General features: G+C 55.7%; 6 protein-coding genes across 6 annotated transcripts; 5 read left to right on the top strand and 1 right to left on the bottom strand.

Annotated features, from left to right (window-relative positions):
- B0H18DRAFT_831617 (uncharacterized protein) lies at nt 1–2,043 on the top strand (the record flags this gene model as incomplete). The annotated part of the gene is made up of 2 exons (XM_048039402.1): nt 1–1,351; nt 1,442–2,043. Coding segments are annotated over 2 exons (1,953 nt in total), but the record flags the coding sequence as incomplete, so codon positions are not given.
- A 289-nt stretch (nt 2,044–2,332) lies between these two features.
- B0H18DRAFT_961155 (uncharacterized protein) lies at nt 2,333–4,638 on the top strand (the record flags this gene model as incomplete). The annotated part of the gene is made up of 7 exons (XM_048043036.1): nt 2,333–2,605; nt 2,657–3,060; nt 3,110–3,232; nt 3,280–4,105; nt 4,165–4,487; nt 4,535–4,566; nt 4,616–4,638. 7 exons carry the CDS (start codon nt 2,333–2,335, stop codon nt 4,636–4,638), a joined length of 2,004 nt encoding a protein of 667 aa, XP_047885384.1.
- Nucleotides 4,639–4,980: 342 nt separating this feature from the next.
- On the top strand, nt 4,981–6,810 carry B0H18DRAFT_1127306 (uncharacterized protein; the record flags this gene model as incomplete). The annotated part of the gene is made up of 5 exons (XM_048035275.1): nt 4,981–5,235; nt 5,290–6,147; nt 6,225–6,350; nt 6,403–6,646; nt 6,695–6,810. The coding sequence occupies 5 exons, from the start codon at nt 4,981–4,983 to the stop codon at nt 6,808–6,810; spliced, it is 1,599 nt and encodes a 532-aa protein (XP_047885385.1).
- A 1,631-nt stretch (nt 6,811–8,441) lies between these two features.
- B0H18DRAFT_1127307 (uncharacterized protein) lies at nt 8,442–8,846 on the top strand (the record flags this gene model as incomplete). The annotated part of the gene is made up of 1 exon (XM_048035276.1): nt 8,442–8,846. One exon carries the CDS (start codon nt 8,442–8,444, stop codon nt 8,844–8,846), a length of 405 nt encoding a protein of 134 aa, XP_047885386.1.
- Nucleotides 8,847–8,966: 120 nt separating this feature from the next.
- On the bottom strand, nt 8,967–12,144 carry B0H18DRAFT_1088486 (uncharacterized protein; the record flags this gene model as incomplete). Its single annotated transcript, XM_048032238.1, has 9 exons — nt 8,967–9,599; nt 9,803–10,267; nt 10,327–10,423; nt 10,485–10,660; nt 10,721–10,853; nt 10,900–11,128; nt 11,185–11,386; nt 11,443–11,948; nt 11,997–12,144. The coding sequence occupies 9 exons, from the start codon at nt 12,142–12,144 to the stop codon at nt 8,967–8,969; spliced, it is 2,589 nt and encodes an 862-aa protein (XP_047885387.1).
- A 3,480-nt stretch (nt 12,145–15,624) lies between these two features.
- On the top strand, nt 15,625–16,506 carry B0H18DRAFT_890252 (uncharacterized protein; the record flags this gene model as incomplete). The annotated part of the gene is made up of 1 exon (XM_048041299.1): nt 15,625–16,506. A coding segment is annotated over one exon (882 nt), but the record flags the coding sequence as incomplete, so codon positions are not given.
- Nucleotides 16,507–19,278: the final 2,772 nt, after the last annotated feature.

Consider the following 19,278-nt stretch of genomic DNA (forward strand, 5'->3'; position numbering starts at 1 on the left):
ATTACGACGCCATACGCCAACTGGATCCCGGAATTCCCGCGGATTTCGGGACGCAATATCGTCACGTTCGAGGACGGCCTATGGGGCCCCCAAGAATATACTCGGTGGCCGCAACTGTACAACGCGACCTCCATACATCATGCGTGCATCCCAACTAGAGAGTCGGGCTGCCGGGCTCCAGGGGACCAGGTCTATGACGGGTTCGGATACTATGCTTGGGAAGAAGACAAGTCTTGCGGCGTATCCGCCTTCGGGTTCTTGAACGCGGACGTACTAGGAGAGCTGAGCGCCATTGCGACTCGAGTGATTGCTCAATACGATGACGCGGAATGCTCGGCACAGAATCGCGACCGGCTCGCATGGTTTGGACAGTCCTTGATGGATATACGACTGGGTACGGTTCTCTCCGTGCTATTAAGGAATGCGGTCGATCGGCTCAAAACGCTGCCTACTACTCGCCTACACGCCCTCGTCACCGGCCGCCTGGCGCACCGCCTCATCTTGGAGCTCTGCGGCCTCACTATCTATCACAACGAGGTCGCCCCGCGTATGGCAGACCCAAAGTCTCAACGTTACCGCGCCTTGCCACTTCTCGGGGCCTTCGTGCGCTCGGTGCCTGCGGCCCAGCTTTTGCATCGCCTGGGGATACCCTTTTGGCTCATACAGCCATGGACACGCGACGTCGTCATACAGAAGGTCGTGGAGCCCCGCATGTGGTCAGACACGCTCAACTCGAGCCCAGCGTGGCCCAGAGTCCCGAAGTCATGGTACGACCCCGACGGAACCCATCAGGATCCCGGCAAGTGGACGCAGCCATCGGTGTTGTTTATTAGCAACCTGGTGTGCTCGTCCGCGTTGCCGAAGCTACACGCTGTGGCTCGCACGGAGGGAGCCGAGCGAGAGGCGAAGCGTTGCAAGGGAGACGATGGTGCCTTTACCGTGATACCGAAGGCCCAGAACGTGGGCCCAGCTACGCACAACAGCAAGAAAAGGGGACACAAATCTCGGGGGAAGCGCTCTGGTGGAAAGCCGTCTGAGCCCCACCCAGCCACAACCTTCCAGCCACCCAGCCCTGACGTTGTCGAGCTGAGCCCGAGCTGGCGCACCGCTTTGACCGGGGTCTCTCCCTTGCCGTTTCCTCCCCCGGTCGCTCTCGAATACTATCTGCCGCCGCCTTTTGTGATCGACAACGCGAAGACGAACAAAGCCCGATACCTCCATAACTTTGCCCGGATATGGCAGTTCTGCAAGCTCCGACTCATTGACTCTTCGATCGACGGGGCGCCATTGCGAATCGCCGAGTGGCGCCACGCCCTTTACGGAGATTATAACTGCGATGCCATCGAAGAACGTCAGCAGAAGAATACCAAGCAGGCCATCGGACCTCAATCTGATCGGTTGGGGAATGGTCTAGCCCTCGACCAAGGGCCGTCGAACAGAGACGCTCAGAGCGCTTCAACGGCAGGGCACCGCAAGCCGGAGTGGCATGTTGAACGACGGGAAGCTGTCCGCGCACTGTTTGCGAAGGGCGGAGGCTTGGTGTCCTACACAGACACACAACGTGCGATGTACCGAGGTGTCGAGGTGAGCCTTGACCGGGCAAAAACCGACGAGGAGTACCTTCGCCTCGTCATTTGGGAGCTTTACGAAGCCAATTGGCGCTGCGAACTCAGAGCGCTCGACAGCCGCCTGGTCGATTACTCGGGCGATGTGTTCCGCAAGTGGGAGCGCGAACAGGTCGTTTCTAGTGTCTGGCATACGCCATCCCAGCACTCCGCCGTTACGACGGTTGACGTAGGCGAGCCCGTGTATTGTTGGATCACCGCTGGTCAGGACGGCTGGCTGGGTCGTCGCGCAAACTTACGTGCCTTCGTGGACGTCATGAGTTTGTGGCCCAATTTCCCGGAGTCCTTACGGGCTGACAAGGACGCTATCGCGACGTGTGAGAAGACGCATGTCTTCGATGATATTGAGGTGCGAGCGATCCGGTTCTACGTACAGACCTTCACCGAACAGTTCCATCGCCTCCCCTGCCCACCTGTACGCCTCGTCACCACTCCGCTCCTGTCATGTACCGTGTAACAGTAGAACGAACGTGCCAATAAAGTCAACCTTGATCGCGACCCCTCGTGTGGACGGCAGTGTGGCGCGCGGTGTACCACGCTTTGACATTTCACGGACCCCTGAGTGGCTTTGTCGTGTCTTTGTTTTCATTTGCTAATGTTCGCCGCTTTCGTCCAGATGTGGCCTCCGAGATTGGTGGCGAAAATCTCACATAAAAAGTGTCGACCTCACCACTCATACCCTCTCCCGATCACCGACTACCCTCACTATGACGAAAACCGGTGCCGCGCCCAAGTGCCTCGCTTGCGTTGTTGACCCGCGCAAGGGCATCAACCAGCACCAATGGCTCGTGAACAAGATGGTGGCCGCTTGGAGGGACGCTGACCCGGACGCCGAGTACAAGGCTGTGGCCCAGGACGTCGCCATCGCCTTCGATCAAGAATTCGATCCCCAAATCCTCAAACCTGTGTACAAGAAAGGCAAATTTCAGGGTTACGAGACAGAAGAAGCGCGCGCAGAGCGGTGCGATGGAAGGCCGGGGGTGAGTCTCAACGTTCTCTATTCTATGCGACGCTCAGACGTCATCCACTAGAGCATTCTTCGGTGGGCTCAGAATCATAAGGACTGGATCGACGCGCAGAGGAACATGGCCCCTGCGCTACTTCGTTTCCAACCACAGCCTCCCGCGAAAGGCCGGCGGTCGCGCGCGTCGAGTGCGCGCGACTTATATGTTCGGGACCATCCTGGCATTGGCAAAGACGTTGTTGATGCTCAAGGCAAGCTTGCCCCAGGTGACCGAAGGACGGCGTTGAATGTGGCTATCTCCGCCATCATCGAGGAGGTTAAATTGACCCAGCCGGACGTATGGCAACGGTATGAAGAAGCCTCGGCAAGGGAGAAGGGTGCGCGTGCGTCTCGTGTGGCAGGCGCTGAGGAGAGTGAAGGGGACGAAGAAGGACAAGAGGATGAGGAGGAAGAGGCACCTATGGAGCATGAGTGAGTGCTGGTGTTCTCCCCAATGCGTTCCCTCGCTCACACTCTTCAGTCTTCTCGCTCGGCTGCGCCTGAGCATGCGCACCGCCATTGATTCATGGGTTGAACAAACTGGCGCCGAGATCTTTGTGTACATGGGAAAAGTGCGAGACGACGGAACGTCTAACCGCAGTTTGTAAGTATGCTACATTGTTGTCTGTTTGTTTGGGCTCACTAGCTCAGGATGAGTGCCGGAAAACGAGGGCGCGACCACCTTGCCCAGCGGGTCGTCGCCCAGCCCCTCATCAAGACGCTGGATGACTACGTGCTCGACACGGGTGGTCTCACACCCCGTGCGGCCAACCCATCCGCTCCTCGGCCAGCCACACAGGAGCGCGTTGTCGAGCCTCTTCCCGGTGCAGGCCCTGATACTACCGGGGACCCGGAACAGATTTCAGGCGGCCCTCAACCCGCGCGGAACGTTTCTCAAGCCTCACCAGATGTCCCTGTGTCATCGGAGAGAGTACTACGGGTGGAACACCCTGCAGACGGCAATGAGGTGGGTCGGCCTGTACTCAATAGTCACCCCCGAGATCCTCAGCCCGATCAGAGCTCAGGCAGAATCCTGCTCTCGCAGGACGTACCTCAACAACCGCAGGGCGTAGCTCCAGCCCTGCGCGTCGTCGCACAGCGACAGCGGGACGTCGCCGTGCCGTCGGACGAGGCAATCGTCCAGGTGGAAGAGCCCGCAGCTGGCAATGCCGACACCGAAGAGGCCATTCGTCATCCGCCCGACGGTCGCCTTGAGGCGCCACGGCCATCCGTAGAACATTCACCGGCTGAATGCGGTGTCGACGTTGAACAGGTCGATGACATCGCACGAGCTGCTGGCTCCGAGCCGCTGCCGCTGCAAGACGGGTCCAACGACGAACCAGCGATGGTCAACGAGCGACCTGAGCTAAGCCTCGATGTCGAACAACCCGATGGCGTCCGGCGAGCCGTGCTCGCCGAGTCGGAACCGCTCCAAGGCGGATTAAGTGACGAACCAGCGGCTGAGGACGACGGAAAGGTGAGTCATGTACTGCGTTCTTCGAACAGCACGGAGGCTGATTCTGTTCAAACCACCAGCGAATCGATCAGCAGGGTGAGAAGATGGCAGACGATCCCGTCCAGCCCGCGCAGGACGATGCGCACGTACCTGGATCCGCAACCCACTCGGACACTTCGCCTCCTAGTGACGACGAACCTCGAGCCCAGACCAAGGCTTCAAAGGGGGTCAGAAAGGGTGCGTCGCGTCGGGGACGAGGTCGCAAACCGAAATCAAGTGGGAGTCGTGCCACTCTTGTGGCCCCGGAAGACGAGCGCCGCCCGCCATCGCGTGGACAAAAGAGGCCAAGCCCCGAGGAAGCAGAAACACCGGAAGAGCCCTCGGGTCGTCCGAAGAGAGCGAAGTAAGTCCATTATAGGAAGACCTTCACTCGCTGACCTCGCATTGCAGGAAACAGGATTATGCGTCGCTTCATCGAAAGGGTAAGTAGGTTTTCTTGATGAATGACTTCGTAGCACTGTAGCCATGTAGCAAACGTGCGACATTGTGTCTAGTGTGTCTAGTGTACCAAGTTCAAGACTGTTATTAACTCGTTGCGACGTCGTTCAAGTCCGTTTGATGTCGTTGCGATGTCAGCCTGTAGTCCTGCTCCCGACGCTTTGACCCTCGATCCTCTTGCGCCACACCTTTGGCCGGTAGGTCCAAGCGAAGCACACCACTGGATGACCTTCACCGGGCCAAGGCTCGCTTGGCTCTTTGTGGCTTCGTCGCAACGCCATTCATCTTGTCGCCAAGCGACTAATGGCAGATCGGGGAGGCGAACAATAGGGAGGCTAGGGGTATAAAAGGTGAGCACCGTTCACGCACACCCACACACTCTCCTCACTCTCGCCTCCATGTCCCACTTGCAAACTCCCCGGGGCCACAAAACCCGCTCGTCAATATCACGAGCTCTTCTTAGTCCGGCCGGTGGCCTCGGCACGCCCCGCCATACTAAGACGACACCCAACGCTTACAACCGAAAGCTCAAGCTGTTCGCCGCGGAACTAGCACATCCGCAACTTGATTTCGACGTCTGCAACCACGGTCCATCGGTCCAACTCCAGTACTGTCGTGCAAATGACGTCAATGTCGGACGCCTCTTCACCACGGTGAGTAGCCTCACGAATGTGACCAAGGATATGTTTTTCTCAATGCAACTACAGTGTGCCACATCCGGTTGCCCCCTCCGCGGGTTCAGATACCTGAGTGACCGTCTTAGCGACGCCGAACGAGACCTCATCGAGCGCATGCGGGTCAACGTCTCAGACTTACGAGATGTACACAAGCGTCGTAAGGCATTGACAGACCGGCGAGACTCGCATGATGCGGCGACGGTTGAAGACCTCGACGAACAGCTCCGACAGGTCGCCGATGAGGAAGCCCGCCTCGACAGAGACAGCACCGATCTGGTCCGACGTGCCACTCTCCTCCGCGAGCAGCGCGTCGTCCCAGCTCCCCAAGTAGCCAATGCGGCTCTAACTGCTGTGGCACGCCGTCCTGGAGCTGCCACCGCAACTCGTGACGTTGTGGCTGTGCGGCAACCACCCTCACACTCTCCCCATGCCGCCAGCTCCCCGCCCTCTCGACTCACTGCCTCCACCGACTCGGACGTGGAGATCGTCGATGGGCCTCTGCAAGCCCCTCGCAAAACCCCTCAGCGCCAGCGCAGGAGCAGTGCGTCGAGTCGTATTCGCGGCCCGCTCAGCCGCCCCCTCGTCGCCCCTTCTCAATCCAACCGAGCCACGGCGTCGACCAGTGCACGCACGTTGTCCGATGATTCGGACATCGAGATACTCCCTGGGCCACCCCTGCCACCCCATACCCCACGCCGCACACAGCGCACACCATCCGATACGATCGAACGGTCGGACTCGGACAACGAGTCTGAGGCATCCGCGGCATACTGGGCCAACGTAGAACCACCGTTGCCGGCTCTTCTGCCCGCTGCGTCTCAGGCAAACGCTGCCATTCCCCTTCATCGTCGCCTCTCTCGTCACCTGCGTCTGTCTCGTCTCGCAACGGTGCGTTGTGCAATCGAGGGCGCGCGACCGACGCGAGGCTCATTCGCGCCACGATCGCTGTCGACGCCGCGTCCGAGGACGGCTCCGACACGGATTCCTCGATTGATGGAGACGGACCTGCAGTGCCTACGCCCGTCGCGTCGGACGCCGGAACGTTGTTAGTGAGCAAACCGTTTTGCGTCGCTATCTATGCCTACAACGAGGTTAGTCATTGGTCACTTATGTGATTGTTACTCGCTGATCCCCACTTTACAGGAAGGTCTGCAGCCGGACGTCTTCCTCTTCGACAAGCGTGGTCGACAGAGCTTTACGTCTGTCTGCACAAGGTACGATTTGGATCTCGTCGATCCCATCGCACTGTGGATTGGCCTGAAGCGGGCGTGGCGCTTTGTGCATGTCGAGAACATCGCCAACGTCGTGTTCGGCTTACGCGAAGGCGATTACATTGTGTGGGTGAAGTGGGGACTTAGCAAGCTCCCGTTAATCCACGAGGTTACAGGTGAGTTGGAAACGAAGCAATTGAAATGGTATGCTGATGGCAATGAAGGTGGTGTGGCTCCCGAATGGCCGGACCGCGAGACCATTTGGGAGGATAGGCAATCTATCTTCGAGGAGCTCGACCCGGAACGCCGACGCTTTGAAGAAAACAAGCTTCGCTTGTAGAAAGGGTTTGCACGGACTTATGTTCTTGGTTGGTACTGATGTGGGACTTATAGTGGGCTTAATAGGGAGACCTGTACTGCGCCGAAGATAGTTGTAATTGATACGTTTTGAAGCCCTAGTATTAGTAGGACTTTGTAGGGTCATTTGTAGCCCAGTTGTAGTGGCACCCCATAGTGGGGCTTAATAGGGTTAAGAAATTTATTGTATCTTGTGTGTACAGCCCGAGTTCGTGATCAAAGTATGTTGATTGGACCAAAGTATCTTGCTCGGACCAAAGTATCCTCCACTCCAAAGTATCTTGCTCGGACCAAAGTATCTTGCTCGGACCAAAGTATCTTGCTCGGACCAAAGTATGTTGGTCACATTACTGTATGTCCCTTCGCACGAAAGGTATCTTGGATCGACTGTTGGCTAAAATTAGTAGGGCATTACCCGCAGCCAAAATATGTTGCTCCGGGCTAATAACCGGGCTAAAGTATCTTGCCAACTGAGGTGGCTCCGTGCCAACAGCCAGACGTACCCGCAATGAATAAATATCGTCTTGGTGGTCGACGGCTACCCCTTGAGACCAGTGCAGCGTTCACGCTTCGAATGCCACTGTATGCGACTCAAGGAAAAGGGGAGGGAGGGGGAGGGAGGAGAGCCACGGATAGCGGGAGCGGCAAGCAGCGGATAGGGAGCCATGCCGGGGACCGTAAATCTGGGACCGTAAAGCTGGCAGCTCGCGCAGTGTGAGCAGAGGGATTTGGCGGAGGTGCCCGCCAGAAAGCACCCCCTCCTCAACCGTCTTCAGACCGCTAGATTTGCGGTCCCAAGGTGCGAAATTTGCGGTCCCCCGCGCCTACCCGATTTGGATGAGCGCCTCCGGCCTTGTTTGCCAAAGCGGCCTGCCTCGTTGTCGGTTATGGCCTCGAGGCGCAGGGCGGGCGGCCTTCTGTCTCGCGGAGGCGGTGAAAATCGTGGGTCTCGAATCGAGCGTGTATTGCGCTCAGAGGCTCTGTCTACGACATACACCGCACCGTTCCCTCGCGTTCGACCAGCCTACCTGGCTCTCATTGGCCTTGCATCCTCGCGCCGCACCTGCTGATCCCATTCCCGTCGGCGGGACATCCACCTGCCCCTGCTCTCCTCCTCGTCGCGCGCCCCGGGGTCCCCGCTCCACTGCGCCACGGAACGCGAGGTGCCCAGACCGGCTCTTTCCCGACTTGCCTCCGCTCCCGGCAGCCGCCCTGGGCGCTTCCCTCGCACTTCCCTTGCCTCGTACCGGGACCGTCAATCTATCGGGTCTCAGTGCTACTTCCTCAGCCTCACCACACGTGCACCGCTCGGCCCGGGACTTCCGAACAAGGGCTCACGACTTGTGGTGAGGACTGGCACAATTGTCCCTTATGTCAGCAAAGAAGCATCAGGCCGCTCGCTGCCGGGTCGGGACCTGGTCTGTGCCAAGTGATGGCCTTGCCCAAATCGAGCAGCCTTGAGATCCTGAGATCGCTCGTGGGCCCGCCCGCCCGACGCGACGCGACGCGCCCCACCGCGTATCCCTAGCCGTCGTCGGCGTTGCGACCGCCATTTCGTAGTACCTACCCAAATATATATCTTTTTCGTGCACTCGCAGTCTGTCGCAATCCAGGATGGACGCTCTCCTCGCCCAGTTGGGTGTGATTCTCTACCAGAATCAAACATCACTCCCGCACATACTCGTGTATCTAGTGCACGAGAACCCTGCGCATCCTATGGCCTACGGTCTCCACCAGTATCTCCCAACAATTTTGGACATGTTCCTCCAGAGCCCGTCCGCGGACGTGCTGCGGCAGTGGGCGGAAAATACTATGGCTTGCGCATACAAAACCGAGGTAGTCAACCTATCGCAGTCGGGCAACTTACATTTCCTCGCGAGCGCAGCTTCACCGGAGAAGCTCGAAACGTTCACAATTCGCCAGCTCGCAGGCGCGATGCAGAAGCACGCGCCCTTCCTCTGGCGCTTATTCGATGTAGCATCAGCAAACTGTGCAATTTCTGAGGGTCTGGGTGACTGACAGACATTGCTCAGAGGGTCAGTGGCACTCAGTGCATCACAGATGCCCAGCTATATCAGACACACCCAGCTATATCAGACAAGCCCAGACACTCTCAGATGATATCAGACAGTATGAAAACTAGCAGATACATTCATGTGAATGATAATCCCCGTACTTATTGACATAGAAAGACTCGAAGGCATCTAAGGTGTACGAAAAATGAAAATTGATCGGTATCGAAGTGTCCCCAAACACTGGCATAAGATGAACAGCACGAAAAATACTGTCCAAGTGTACTATAGACGAGGCTTGCTGTCCACTATCTGGATCTAATTCAGGCTCGACTACATACATACCAGTCACATCACTGGGATCCTCCACGACTTTATCGTACCAATCTATCAGTGCACAAGGATAACGAACACCACTATGGGTTATTACCATAAGACCCATCACCCGACCAACAGCCATTCCTTTCATACCAGGCTCGTTGTCATTGATGTTGATGAGGACCGTATCAAATCGAGGACGCCCACGCCAAGACGGATTCGCACGTATGAGTTCACGGTGCATACCACCATCGCCAGAGAGCTCGCTCGGGGCGTAGAATGTTGCATGTGCTGTGCGATAAACAGCGATCTTGCCGAAGACCTGGGGGCACTGTGATACATCGACCATACTCGAGTCGATGTCATCAGTCGCATCGACCTGATCAAATAGGAAGCGGCGAACGAGATCGAGGAGATGAGGCTGATTGTACTCTTCAGCGAGCTCATTGACGCGCCGCATGTAGACTACACGCCAGACGGCAGCAACCACAAATATTAGTGAGTGATATGATGGACAGCATGCTCGGACGTCGACTCACCTTGCCGCTTCGGAAGCTCCACAATACCCTGACCATATCCATCTACATCCATGGCCTCGTCCTCCGCCTCCTCCAGCTCGTCCGCGAGAAATTCAGCTTCAGTGACTGGTGGTCCGAGGTTCATCGCATCAGCAAGCACATCACCATCGAGCATGTGGTGATTGGTAAAGCACGAACGCGCTGCGGCGAGCTTGTCGAGGCGCTGATTCGTCCGGAGCATTTCGAGTAGAGGATTGTTCCTGCTCGAGGTTCGCCACGGCTTCTTCACGGCACGAATATGTTTTGATTCCGTGATCGACGAGCAGACGCCGTTCGGAGAGCCGAAGAGTCGTATGCCGGCGATGTAATGGACAAGGGCGTGTTGTCGTGGGAGCGAGAAGCCGTCAGGGCGGATACCGAGAGTCTCGAAGATGACGCGGTGGGTGTGGAAGCGATCCAACGCTTCCTGCATCGCCGCGAGAGAATTGTCGTCGTGAGCAGACCGCCTTGCGAGATAGCAGAAATCAAGGTAGGCGGCGAAGCAGCGAACCATGCCGTCGGGCACATGCCCTTCGATGGCTGGGAGGTACACCTGAAACCGAAGCAATGTAATGAGCAATGATCCAAGAATTTGTGAGCGTGCACTCTCACCTTCATGAGGGCCTTCGAGTCATTTCCTGTCCACTGCTTGAAGTTCCTCCCCTCAGGGAACCTCCGGAGACCCGGGAACTGAGGCGCGGCAGCTATTCTTTGTTTGCCATTGACAAGAGATCAGCTCGGAACATGCCATAGCGCCCGAAATCTCCTACCGGCGATCTATATCGTCCATGACACGACGCGCGTCGGCCTTCGAATGGACAAGGTACAGGTACTTCTCGACCCAATCGACGAGATGGTCTTTGAAGGTCCCTTTGATGAGTTGATGTAGAAGATCGGGCGTGAGCAGCTCGTGGATGTCGGCGCGGGGAAAGTGTGCCGTGAAGGGCTATACAAATGATAGCATTCTATCAGTGCTGCAACATCGGAAGCACAAACACGATCTTACGATCACATTGATATCGAATCCCCACGTGCCCCAGATTGTCTCGGCATCGAACATACGAACCAAGTTCTCGGTGTGTTCGAGGCAGCGCGGATCTCCACCACCTCGGTGTAGTTCTTCCGGAGGGAGCAGACATCTGTCATTGGTCAGAAGTAGATAACATGAGACGACAGTATGCTTACTTCGGGCACCATCCACTCACTATGCCCGACAGAACGACTTGTTCGGGGTAGTCAGCAATGAAGGGGCCGAGCTCGTAGATGACCCGTCGAAAGTGACTGTCGGGGCAGCGGACGACATCGTGTGTCTGCATGTATGGCCGGAGAGGCGCCATGACGTGCGCAATTGATGCGTGGTATAGCTGCTTCCGGAACGTTCGGAATTCGTCGGTCTCAGTCTCGCCTCGTGCAGCTGTAGCACAGTGAGTATCAAGATATGTACGCCCTCAAGATAGCCCATTGACGAACCTTTCGGTATTGCCAGGAATGCGATTGGAATGATCGCGTCTTTATGTGCGCGTCGCAGGGGATTGTGTACGTTCCCCAGCGACATATACAGCGGGTGGAACTCTTGATGTCCTGTACCAACCGAGACGGTTGTTTTGTCGGCACCAAGGATGACGGGCGAGAGCATCGACCCATGGGTTGCCGGGTCTTTGGCAATCTTACTCTGCGAAGTGGTAACTAAGTTCGCAGCAAGTAGGATACACAACATACACCATGTACCGCTTGTTTGTACGCCCACTGCCCCGACATGACGTTTGAAAACCGGGTCACACCAGCCGCCGGATACTCCTGGTAAGGTGTCGTGTCGAACTTGCTGTTGTAGTCTTCGTTCCCTATCATGTTGTGGGCGACCTGTCGCGCATTGCGGCAGTGGACTACATATTCGGCCTGCTTCCAAGATGGTGAGTCTTCGTCAATGGGCCCTGTATAGCGAACAACGAACGACTCCCACGGCGCGTCTCCAAACGGAATCACATCTATCACTTGATAGAGGTCGTCTGCGTCTTCAAATGGTGGGTCGCCACCGCCTTGAGTAACATTGTATGCTGCTATGGTTCGCATCAGGTCGTTGATGCTTCCTTGCGACACCTGCATCTTCGTGAATACGAGCTCAGCGAATTGAAATGCCGATCGGTTCTCGAATGGCGCGTAGGACTCGACTGGTTCTCTGGCGGGAGGAGGCGCATTTGGTGGTAGGAACTCGCCGTCCTGATCACAAGGTCGACCTGTACAAGTCAGCTAGGCTCGCACATGAGCTGGTCTACAGCACATACCGTCAAGATGCGGGTGATACCGAAAGTTTGACCTCGGTGCTTGAGGTTTGGGTTGCCGGTGTTGACGTGAATTATGGCCAGCAAAGCCACGTCGACTCGGAAAAGACTTGTTACAGAGAGTGCACCAGTAAGCATGAGGACGGGGCATGATGGTGGTCAATCGCAGACGGAGTAGATTACGATGAGTAACGTCTCGTACAAAGCTACACACACAAGCAAATACGGCACAAATACTTACCTTTGTTACGTGGCTTACACGCTCTCTCGTGGCACGTTAACTTCGGATAACCGCTTTCCCACCACTGTCTTCTCTTCCGTCGTCCTCTGCACCTTTGTCTGTTGTATCCAACTGGCGACTACGACTTCGACTCCCCTGCTATTTGGCTGACCTGATGGCGCCTGCTTCAGGTCGGCTGCGGCGGTCAAAACAAGCTGCATATGACTCGGACGAACCTACTGAGTCTGCAACTGCTGCGGACACGTCGCCTTCGGGAGCAAATCCGGCGCCATTGGCGACCGAAGGCGGAACCAACGATAACGTTGAGCCGACACGCCGGTACTCCACGCGTTTGACCAATGACCCACACCCGGCTCTTTCTGCTGGATTTGGTAAGCGCACACAGGCTGAAGTTAAGAAAGACGCACGCAAGAAGAAGCTTCAGGTGGCGGCCGAGGCTGATCGCCAGGAGGCTGAGCTCGAGCAACAGGACCTTGCTCTAGAAGACCACACGGAGACGTTAGCAGAGGTCGAGGAGGACTTGAGGGCACGTCGAGAGGAGGAGTCAATCGAGAACATCTTCGCGGAGGAAGATGCTAGCAACAATGCAGGTGAGTGTCTTCATTACAAGCATCGAACGGATCACTCACTTCCTTGAGTCCAAAGACGACGACATCATTATGCAAACGGCCAAATCCGACTCCAACTCTGATGAAGATGCCGACTACAAGGAGGATCAGAGTGAGCATGGCGAGTCAGATGAGTCCCCTCTGCAGTCAGAGAGCTCGGACGACTCCGAAGATGATGGCGCTATCACTGGTACAAAGAGGAAGGCGAGTAGCAGGTCGAAGAAGGTGAGCATCAGCGAAAGAACATACCTGACGGACAGTTGATGCTACAACTGCGGAAACAGACGAATGCAAAGAGAAAGAAGTCGCAGAAGGAGCTCAGACAGGAGCTTCTGGACCAAGTGGAGAGCGCAAAGGAGAGGCTGCGTGCACTAGACTCGGACGCAGCAGTACAAGCACGAGTGAGCTCGAAGGCTGGCTCGAAGGGACGGTACGCACATTTTCGTGAGATAAGATCGGATGTCGATCTAATGCCTACATCAAGCGCCTCGGCGTCCACCGCAAAAGCGACCTCTCAGCCCCGCTCCACTGGCAAGCCAACATCTGAATCTACGGCTACGAAGAAGTCGACGCCTGCAAAGAAAACTACCACTACGAAGAAATCTACGAGTACTAAGGCTAATCTACCCAAGAAGACATCTGCACCGCCTTCACTCTCACTCGACCTTCCAAACTCGAACATGGGCCTGAAAGCGGACTGGAAAGCCGCTGTCGCACGTCATTCGCAAACGCCATCTCGGCCTCAGGCAAAGCCAGTATCTGCGGCTGCGAGATCAGCGTCACCTGCGACATCCAGCCAGGCAAGCACTCCAACTCCGAAGCACTCTGCTGCTGCTCACCGAGCAGCTAACACGAAGCGCGCGCACCGTCGAGATTCGCTCGAGCTTGTCGGTGGGTTTGCGGACGACGATGTCACCGTCAGCTTCACCGGGTCCACAAAACGTGGATACTCGCAGATGGCGCAGGTCATGACGCAGGAGAGCTCCAACGAGGGCCAGCAGTCGACCAGCGCGAAGAAGAAGCGGCGCGTGAAGACAGCTGTCCCGGACGAGAAGTCGCTCTCAGTCCAATCCTTACCCGCATTCATACAGCCGCACTGGAAGTCGACGTTCGTCCCTACAATGATTCAACTTATCGGTCAAGACGAGCAGCCATGGGTGTATGCAAGTGGTAAGAACTCAGCTGAAGACAATCTCCTTGTCGAGCTCGTGCAGCGTTTGGTGAACGGATTCTGGCCGGAAGAGCATTACGAGGTTGACGGCTCGGATAAGGTCTACCGTATCGTGAGCACGATTCATGCATGCGGTGTCGAATGTTACTCACTGATGGATGTGACAGGCGCGGCAGGCGGTCAATGACTGGCGCGCACGTTTCGTGTCTCGCATCAAGACCTTCGTCAGGAATGAGTTGAGGAAGCAGGGGTCGGCGGAAAGAATCAGGGTGTTCGTCAAGGGAGCATTGGTGAAGAGTACGGGGTTGGCATTTTGGGCGATGTATGACGCCGATGTGAGTCTCCTCTGCCTCACGTTTGGTTTGTCTGATCATGTATTGCTAGGATGGTTGCGCCACGGGAGCACTCCAGTCCGCATATGTGTTGAAATCGTTTGCGACGCACCTCGCAGCGATACAGGGAAGTCGTCTCAAACCTACCGATGTCACGCCCGCACGTGGTGCACTTTCACTCGCGGCTACTGCGGTACTCGTCTCTCAGCATCATTCTGAACACTCGCTGACAAAAACCGCTTCTGGCAGGTGCAATATGTATTCAGCGCGTGGCAGAACGGAACCTTCGACACAGCAATCAAGTTCAGCGGTGATCACTTCCGTGGCACCACGACTTGGTGGCATGAGAAATCCGTCGACAAGATCATCTCGCGCGGCCGCTACAACAAGTACGTTGACATGGCCAATAAGTACATTGATGCTGGGTGGGCACCGCGCGTCGTGGACGACGAAGATGATGTCTCCGTCTGTGATCCGAGCAGCCCGGTACAATCTGGTAATGAGGGCGGTGTGTTCGATTGACCATTGTATGCACCTACTAGGCTATGAATAATCACTGTCACGCGCTATGCGCTCTGTATACAAACACATTCCTTACGGATCTACTTGTCTCTCAACAGCTGAGTTCATTGTATATACTACACTACGTATTCATCTACCAGTAGTGATCCAAATGCATTCATTCTGACTGAACTACTGAAGTCTGCCATACTGGATTAGCTGAGCACGTCTGAGAAGCTGATAATATCTGACGTGTCGGACACTGTCTGAAAAACTCGGTCTGAGCAAGAATATTCAAAATTTTGCGAGGTCATGAGGGCTGACCATTTGAAGCCTACTGATGCAATCTGAAGCCTTCTGAAAGCTTCTGCAGCCCCTGACGGCACCGTCAGACAGTTTGCATGATTTCCTGATGCTACTGCTCGACGCGGACAGCGAGCTCGCGAAGCTGCGCGAACGGCGACGTGCAAAACGCAAGGCAGCTCGCGCAGATAATCCCGCTAAGCGTCGAGCGGTCATTGAGCCGGGAGATGCTGATCTTGATGACGAAGACGAGGTGTATTGGGCGGAATTTGATGTTTTTGAGGAACTCTTGCTTTGTGATGAGGAAATGCGGTCTTCGTATGGCGTGCCCGGACTGGCGGGTGGGCCCGCCGATGCTGTGGTACGCACGGCTCGATCAAAGCCAGAGAGCTTACGAACTGTGGTATGTGTAATAATGCTGTTAGTGTGAGATTGACGAGAAGACTAAGACGCACATTGACAGCGAAAAGTATCGCTTTTGAGCATGCTAGCGAAGAGCACGAATCAGCAATGCAATGCACTCGGTAGCATTATCGGTGTATTCTTGCATGTGTGTAATGCACCGGATCGCGTCGTCGAGATGCTCTCGCAACTCGGGCTGTCTATCAGTCCATCGTCTATCAACAACACTGTCAGCTCTCTCGCCCGTAAAGCCGAGATGAAACACCAACAAGTCGGACAGCAGTTCCTCACTGCATATGCCTACGACAACTTCGATGTTGCATTCAACGTCAGAACACCCACAGTTGACGGAGGTGACAGATCTCTCGCGCACCTCACATCGGCAACTATGATACCTCTCGCGCATGGAGTTCAGGTGGAGGATCTTCAGGTTTCCGATGAGCTGTGGTCAAATAGCAGATTCAATCTCAAGAGAAAGCCTCAGGAGAGCGGCGCCAGCAACGAGCATACCTTGGATTCCGATGACCTCCGTTTGCTCGATCTACATCCGGATGACTCTGTCCATTCATCCGGTCTTAATCGGCGGCAGCGCGTTCAATCATGGCAGTTCGTACACGACCTCCTCGAGCATGGGCCTTCCTATTTCAAGAAGTTCCGCAATGAGCATGTGGCACATCCTCCCGAGGCAGTCGAGCAAATTCCAGTCACTAAAACACGGCAATACCCTCTGCGAGCCATGAACATCAACAAATCGACGAACCAAGGCAACACCCAAGCCATACAAGAGGTACTCTTTCAGGGTGGCGTCGGTGATCCGGAGGAGGCGAAGGGCCAGGTCATTGAAGTTCATCAGGAAAAAAGTTTCGGGGCCATAGCACACAGCCATCAGTATATACCCCCTGTAGACAGTATAGTACCACATAGCATAGCAGCCAACCATCATAGTATGTTGTAGGTCTATAATGACATTGCTTGACATGCTATAGGAATACACAATATCACGTCCCATCTATGGCCGAAAGATTGCACTATGTGTGTTGTGACCAATACTTGTAGTAATACGAAGGTGGACGTAGAATCATTGATTTATTCATGATGACTACAAACAACATGCAACAAGTACTCTACTCGAATTAGGTAACATAGAATAACGGAACGACGTGCCAGTAGTGCTCGTACACCGCATGTCGTGACAGCGCGGGGCTGATTAACCAGACTATCACGCGGTCAGTGGTCTAGAAAGTTTGCTAACAGCGGGTGCAGCGAGCTCGTTGCTCATTGTACCATCTGTAAGTAGTGCTCTAGACATCAGTGCATCAAAACAGGGGATTGACGTGTCATGGCGAACATACTAGAGCTTGCACGCCACGAGAATTGATTGCACGTACCATCAAACTGTTGGTTCAACATCAACAAACTCGTGTGATTTGGTGTAGGAGGAGCAATTGGGCGGTGGTCCCGTTGATGAGCCCTTAGCTCACCTACCCACCGAAAACGCCATTTACGGTCGATACAACAGTACACTAAGTCCGTATGCTTGACGCGCTATCCGTCCGTTCGAGGGAACCGCCCGATGTTCGAAGCTCAAGCGTCCATGTTCGGCACCCTTAGCGGCGAAGTCATACGGTTTAGAAGAGTCACTACATTGGTAGGACTACGGGCAAGTACACGGCTAGGTCAAACTAACTAGTGACGGCCTCGGCAACTCTCGTATCTATGGCCTCGACCTCCACACCCATGACCACCACCCCTACCCCTACGAACAGACGGACCGGCGTCGAAGCTACGGTCAGTATTGACGCGCTCGAGCAGGCTTTCGAGCAACCCGACGAGGGTGCCGTGCGTGCGGCGCTGGTCGACTGCGATGTTGTGAATCGCTCGACCCATGGACTCGAGGTTGTCGGGCAGCTGGCGGAAGTCGGACAGGATCAACGTCTCGCGCTGATACTGCGGGTTCGCGAGAGGACGACACTTGGCCTGGTTGACTTGTTCGAGCAGCACCAAGGTCTCGGACCACGCGATCGTAGGGTAGGGCGAACCTAGGATGTCCCCCTGGTTGCCATCGCGGTGAAAGACCTCGTCGAGGTAACGCATCAACTCGTCGATCTCGGGGAACGACCTAGGAGCAGGAAGCGTATCGTTCACTAGCAGGATGGCCCGGCTGCGGGACTCGAACAAGAATCGCTGTTCGAAGGTCGGTTCGATGGTTCGAACGATAGTCTAAGTTCGGAGGCACGTACAATCATCCAACGGACTCCGTGGGCCCAAGCCAGCCACTCTCCGGGACTGTTGGCATCGTATCGCGGCTCGACAAGTCCCTCGGTCTTGAGGACCTCTAGGAGGCGGTAGTAGCGAGCAGCATACGCTTCGGAAGTTGGGTCGAGGTGCGGCATGTTCGTGTAAGTCAGGCAAACTACTGCAGCTGTCTCATATCTTCGAGGACTGTCACCGGCTCCGGTTATGACCTTCGCCGTTCGGGGACGGTCGCCCGTTATGCGGAACCTGCGGAAGGCCGAGTTGGATTCTCTCATGTGTTAGTAGGTCCGGGTCGAGTGTTGTGACATTCTCCGATTGGCTGCTTTCCTTATCACTTTCATTCATCATTTCTTATTTCTCTTGGCTCTCTTGGTCTTCGGACCGTATTTTCCTGTATATACTCTGGGACTTGTTCCCTTCGAATCGGGAGAGACCCCCTTACCCTCTCAATCTCACCTCGCACCGGCGAGGTTCGTCAGTCAGCCAGTACGTTCGAAGTCAGCAAGTTCGCCAGTCAGTCAGTACGTTCGAAGTCAGTCAGTCAGTTCGCCAGTACGTTCGCCAGCTCGTAGTTGCCCCGAGAGGCTCTACACTTCTTCTCCTGCCGTCGCTCGCCTTCCTTGTCACCGTTCGTTCGACACGTCTGTCGAAACTCCCCCTCCTACCTTCGAGGCTTAGACCTCGTCTTCGAACAGTCTTCGACATCTTCGAAGCTCTCCCACGTCGTTCGGAGTCTTGTCCGTCCTCCTCCTTCTTACCTAGACCACTGTACAGTCCCCCGTACATCTCATAGACTCAGAGGCCTCGCATACCACTGCTCGACCTCTCGGTCGGGTTTTTGTGTGGCTTTTGTGCTCTTTTCGGTCGCGTCACCGTCGCGCGCATGTTTGGTATCAAATGAAATGTCGGGTTCTTTTGCGAGTACGCGGGACACATCGTCATCTTCATCGGCAGCGTGTACGTCAGTTGAAAGATCCAACGTACGCACTACACAACTGTCGGTTATGGATGGACGGAGCACATCAGACGCGCAGCTATACGCGTCCGACATGTTACCGTGTGTAGTAGCGGGCACGACGTATAAGTCGACCCGAGTGACGGAAGAGCCGTTCGTGGCCATCACGGCACACGACGGAATTCTCACTCATCAATCACCTGCTGGCGTGGGCATTGGCAAGGACAGCCGTGCACGAGGCGTGTCCAGTGGGGGCGTACCTTCGAACTGTGAGCCTTCGCGCTCGGCGCTCGCTCTATCCACTCACACCCTTCCCTTCCCTTCCTTTTCGCATTATCCTCTCGTCCTTCTTGCTCCACGTTTCTTGTAACTCGGACGGATTTCTCCCTCGACGCAGGACTTGTACGCACGATGTTTAAGTCCTGGGTCGCACGGCTGAGCTGTGCGCGTGTCGTCAGAGCCACAAGTTCGACCAGGGGTTGCCACGGTCGAGTGCAACAGCGCAAGAGTATGCGA

The sequence above is a fragment of the Fomitopsis serialis genome (assembly GCF_022376445.1).
Source record: "Fomitopsis serialis strain Sig1Antser10 chromosome Unknown B0H18scaffold_245, whole genome shotgun sequence".
NCBI lineage: Eukaryota > Fungi > Basidiomycota > Agaricomycetes > Polyporales > Fomitopsidaceae > Fomitopsis > Fomitopsis serialis.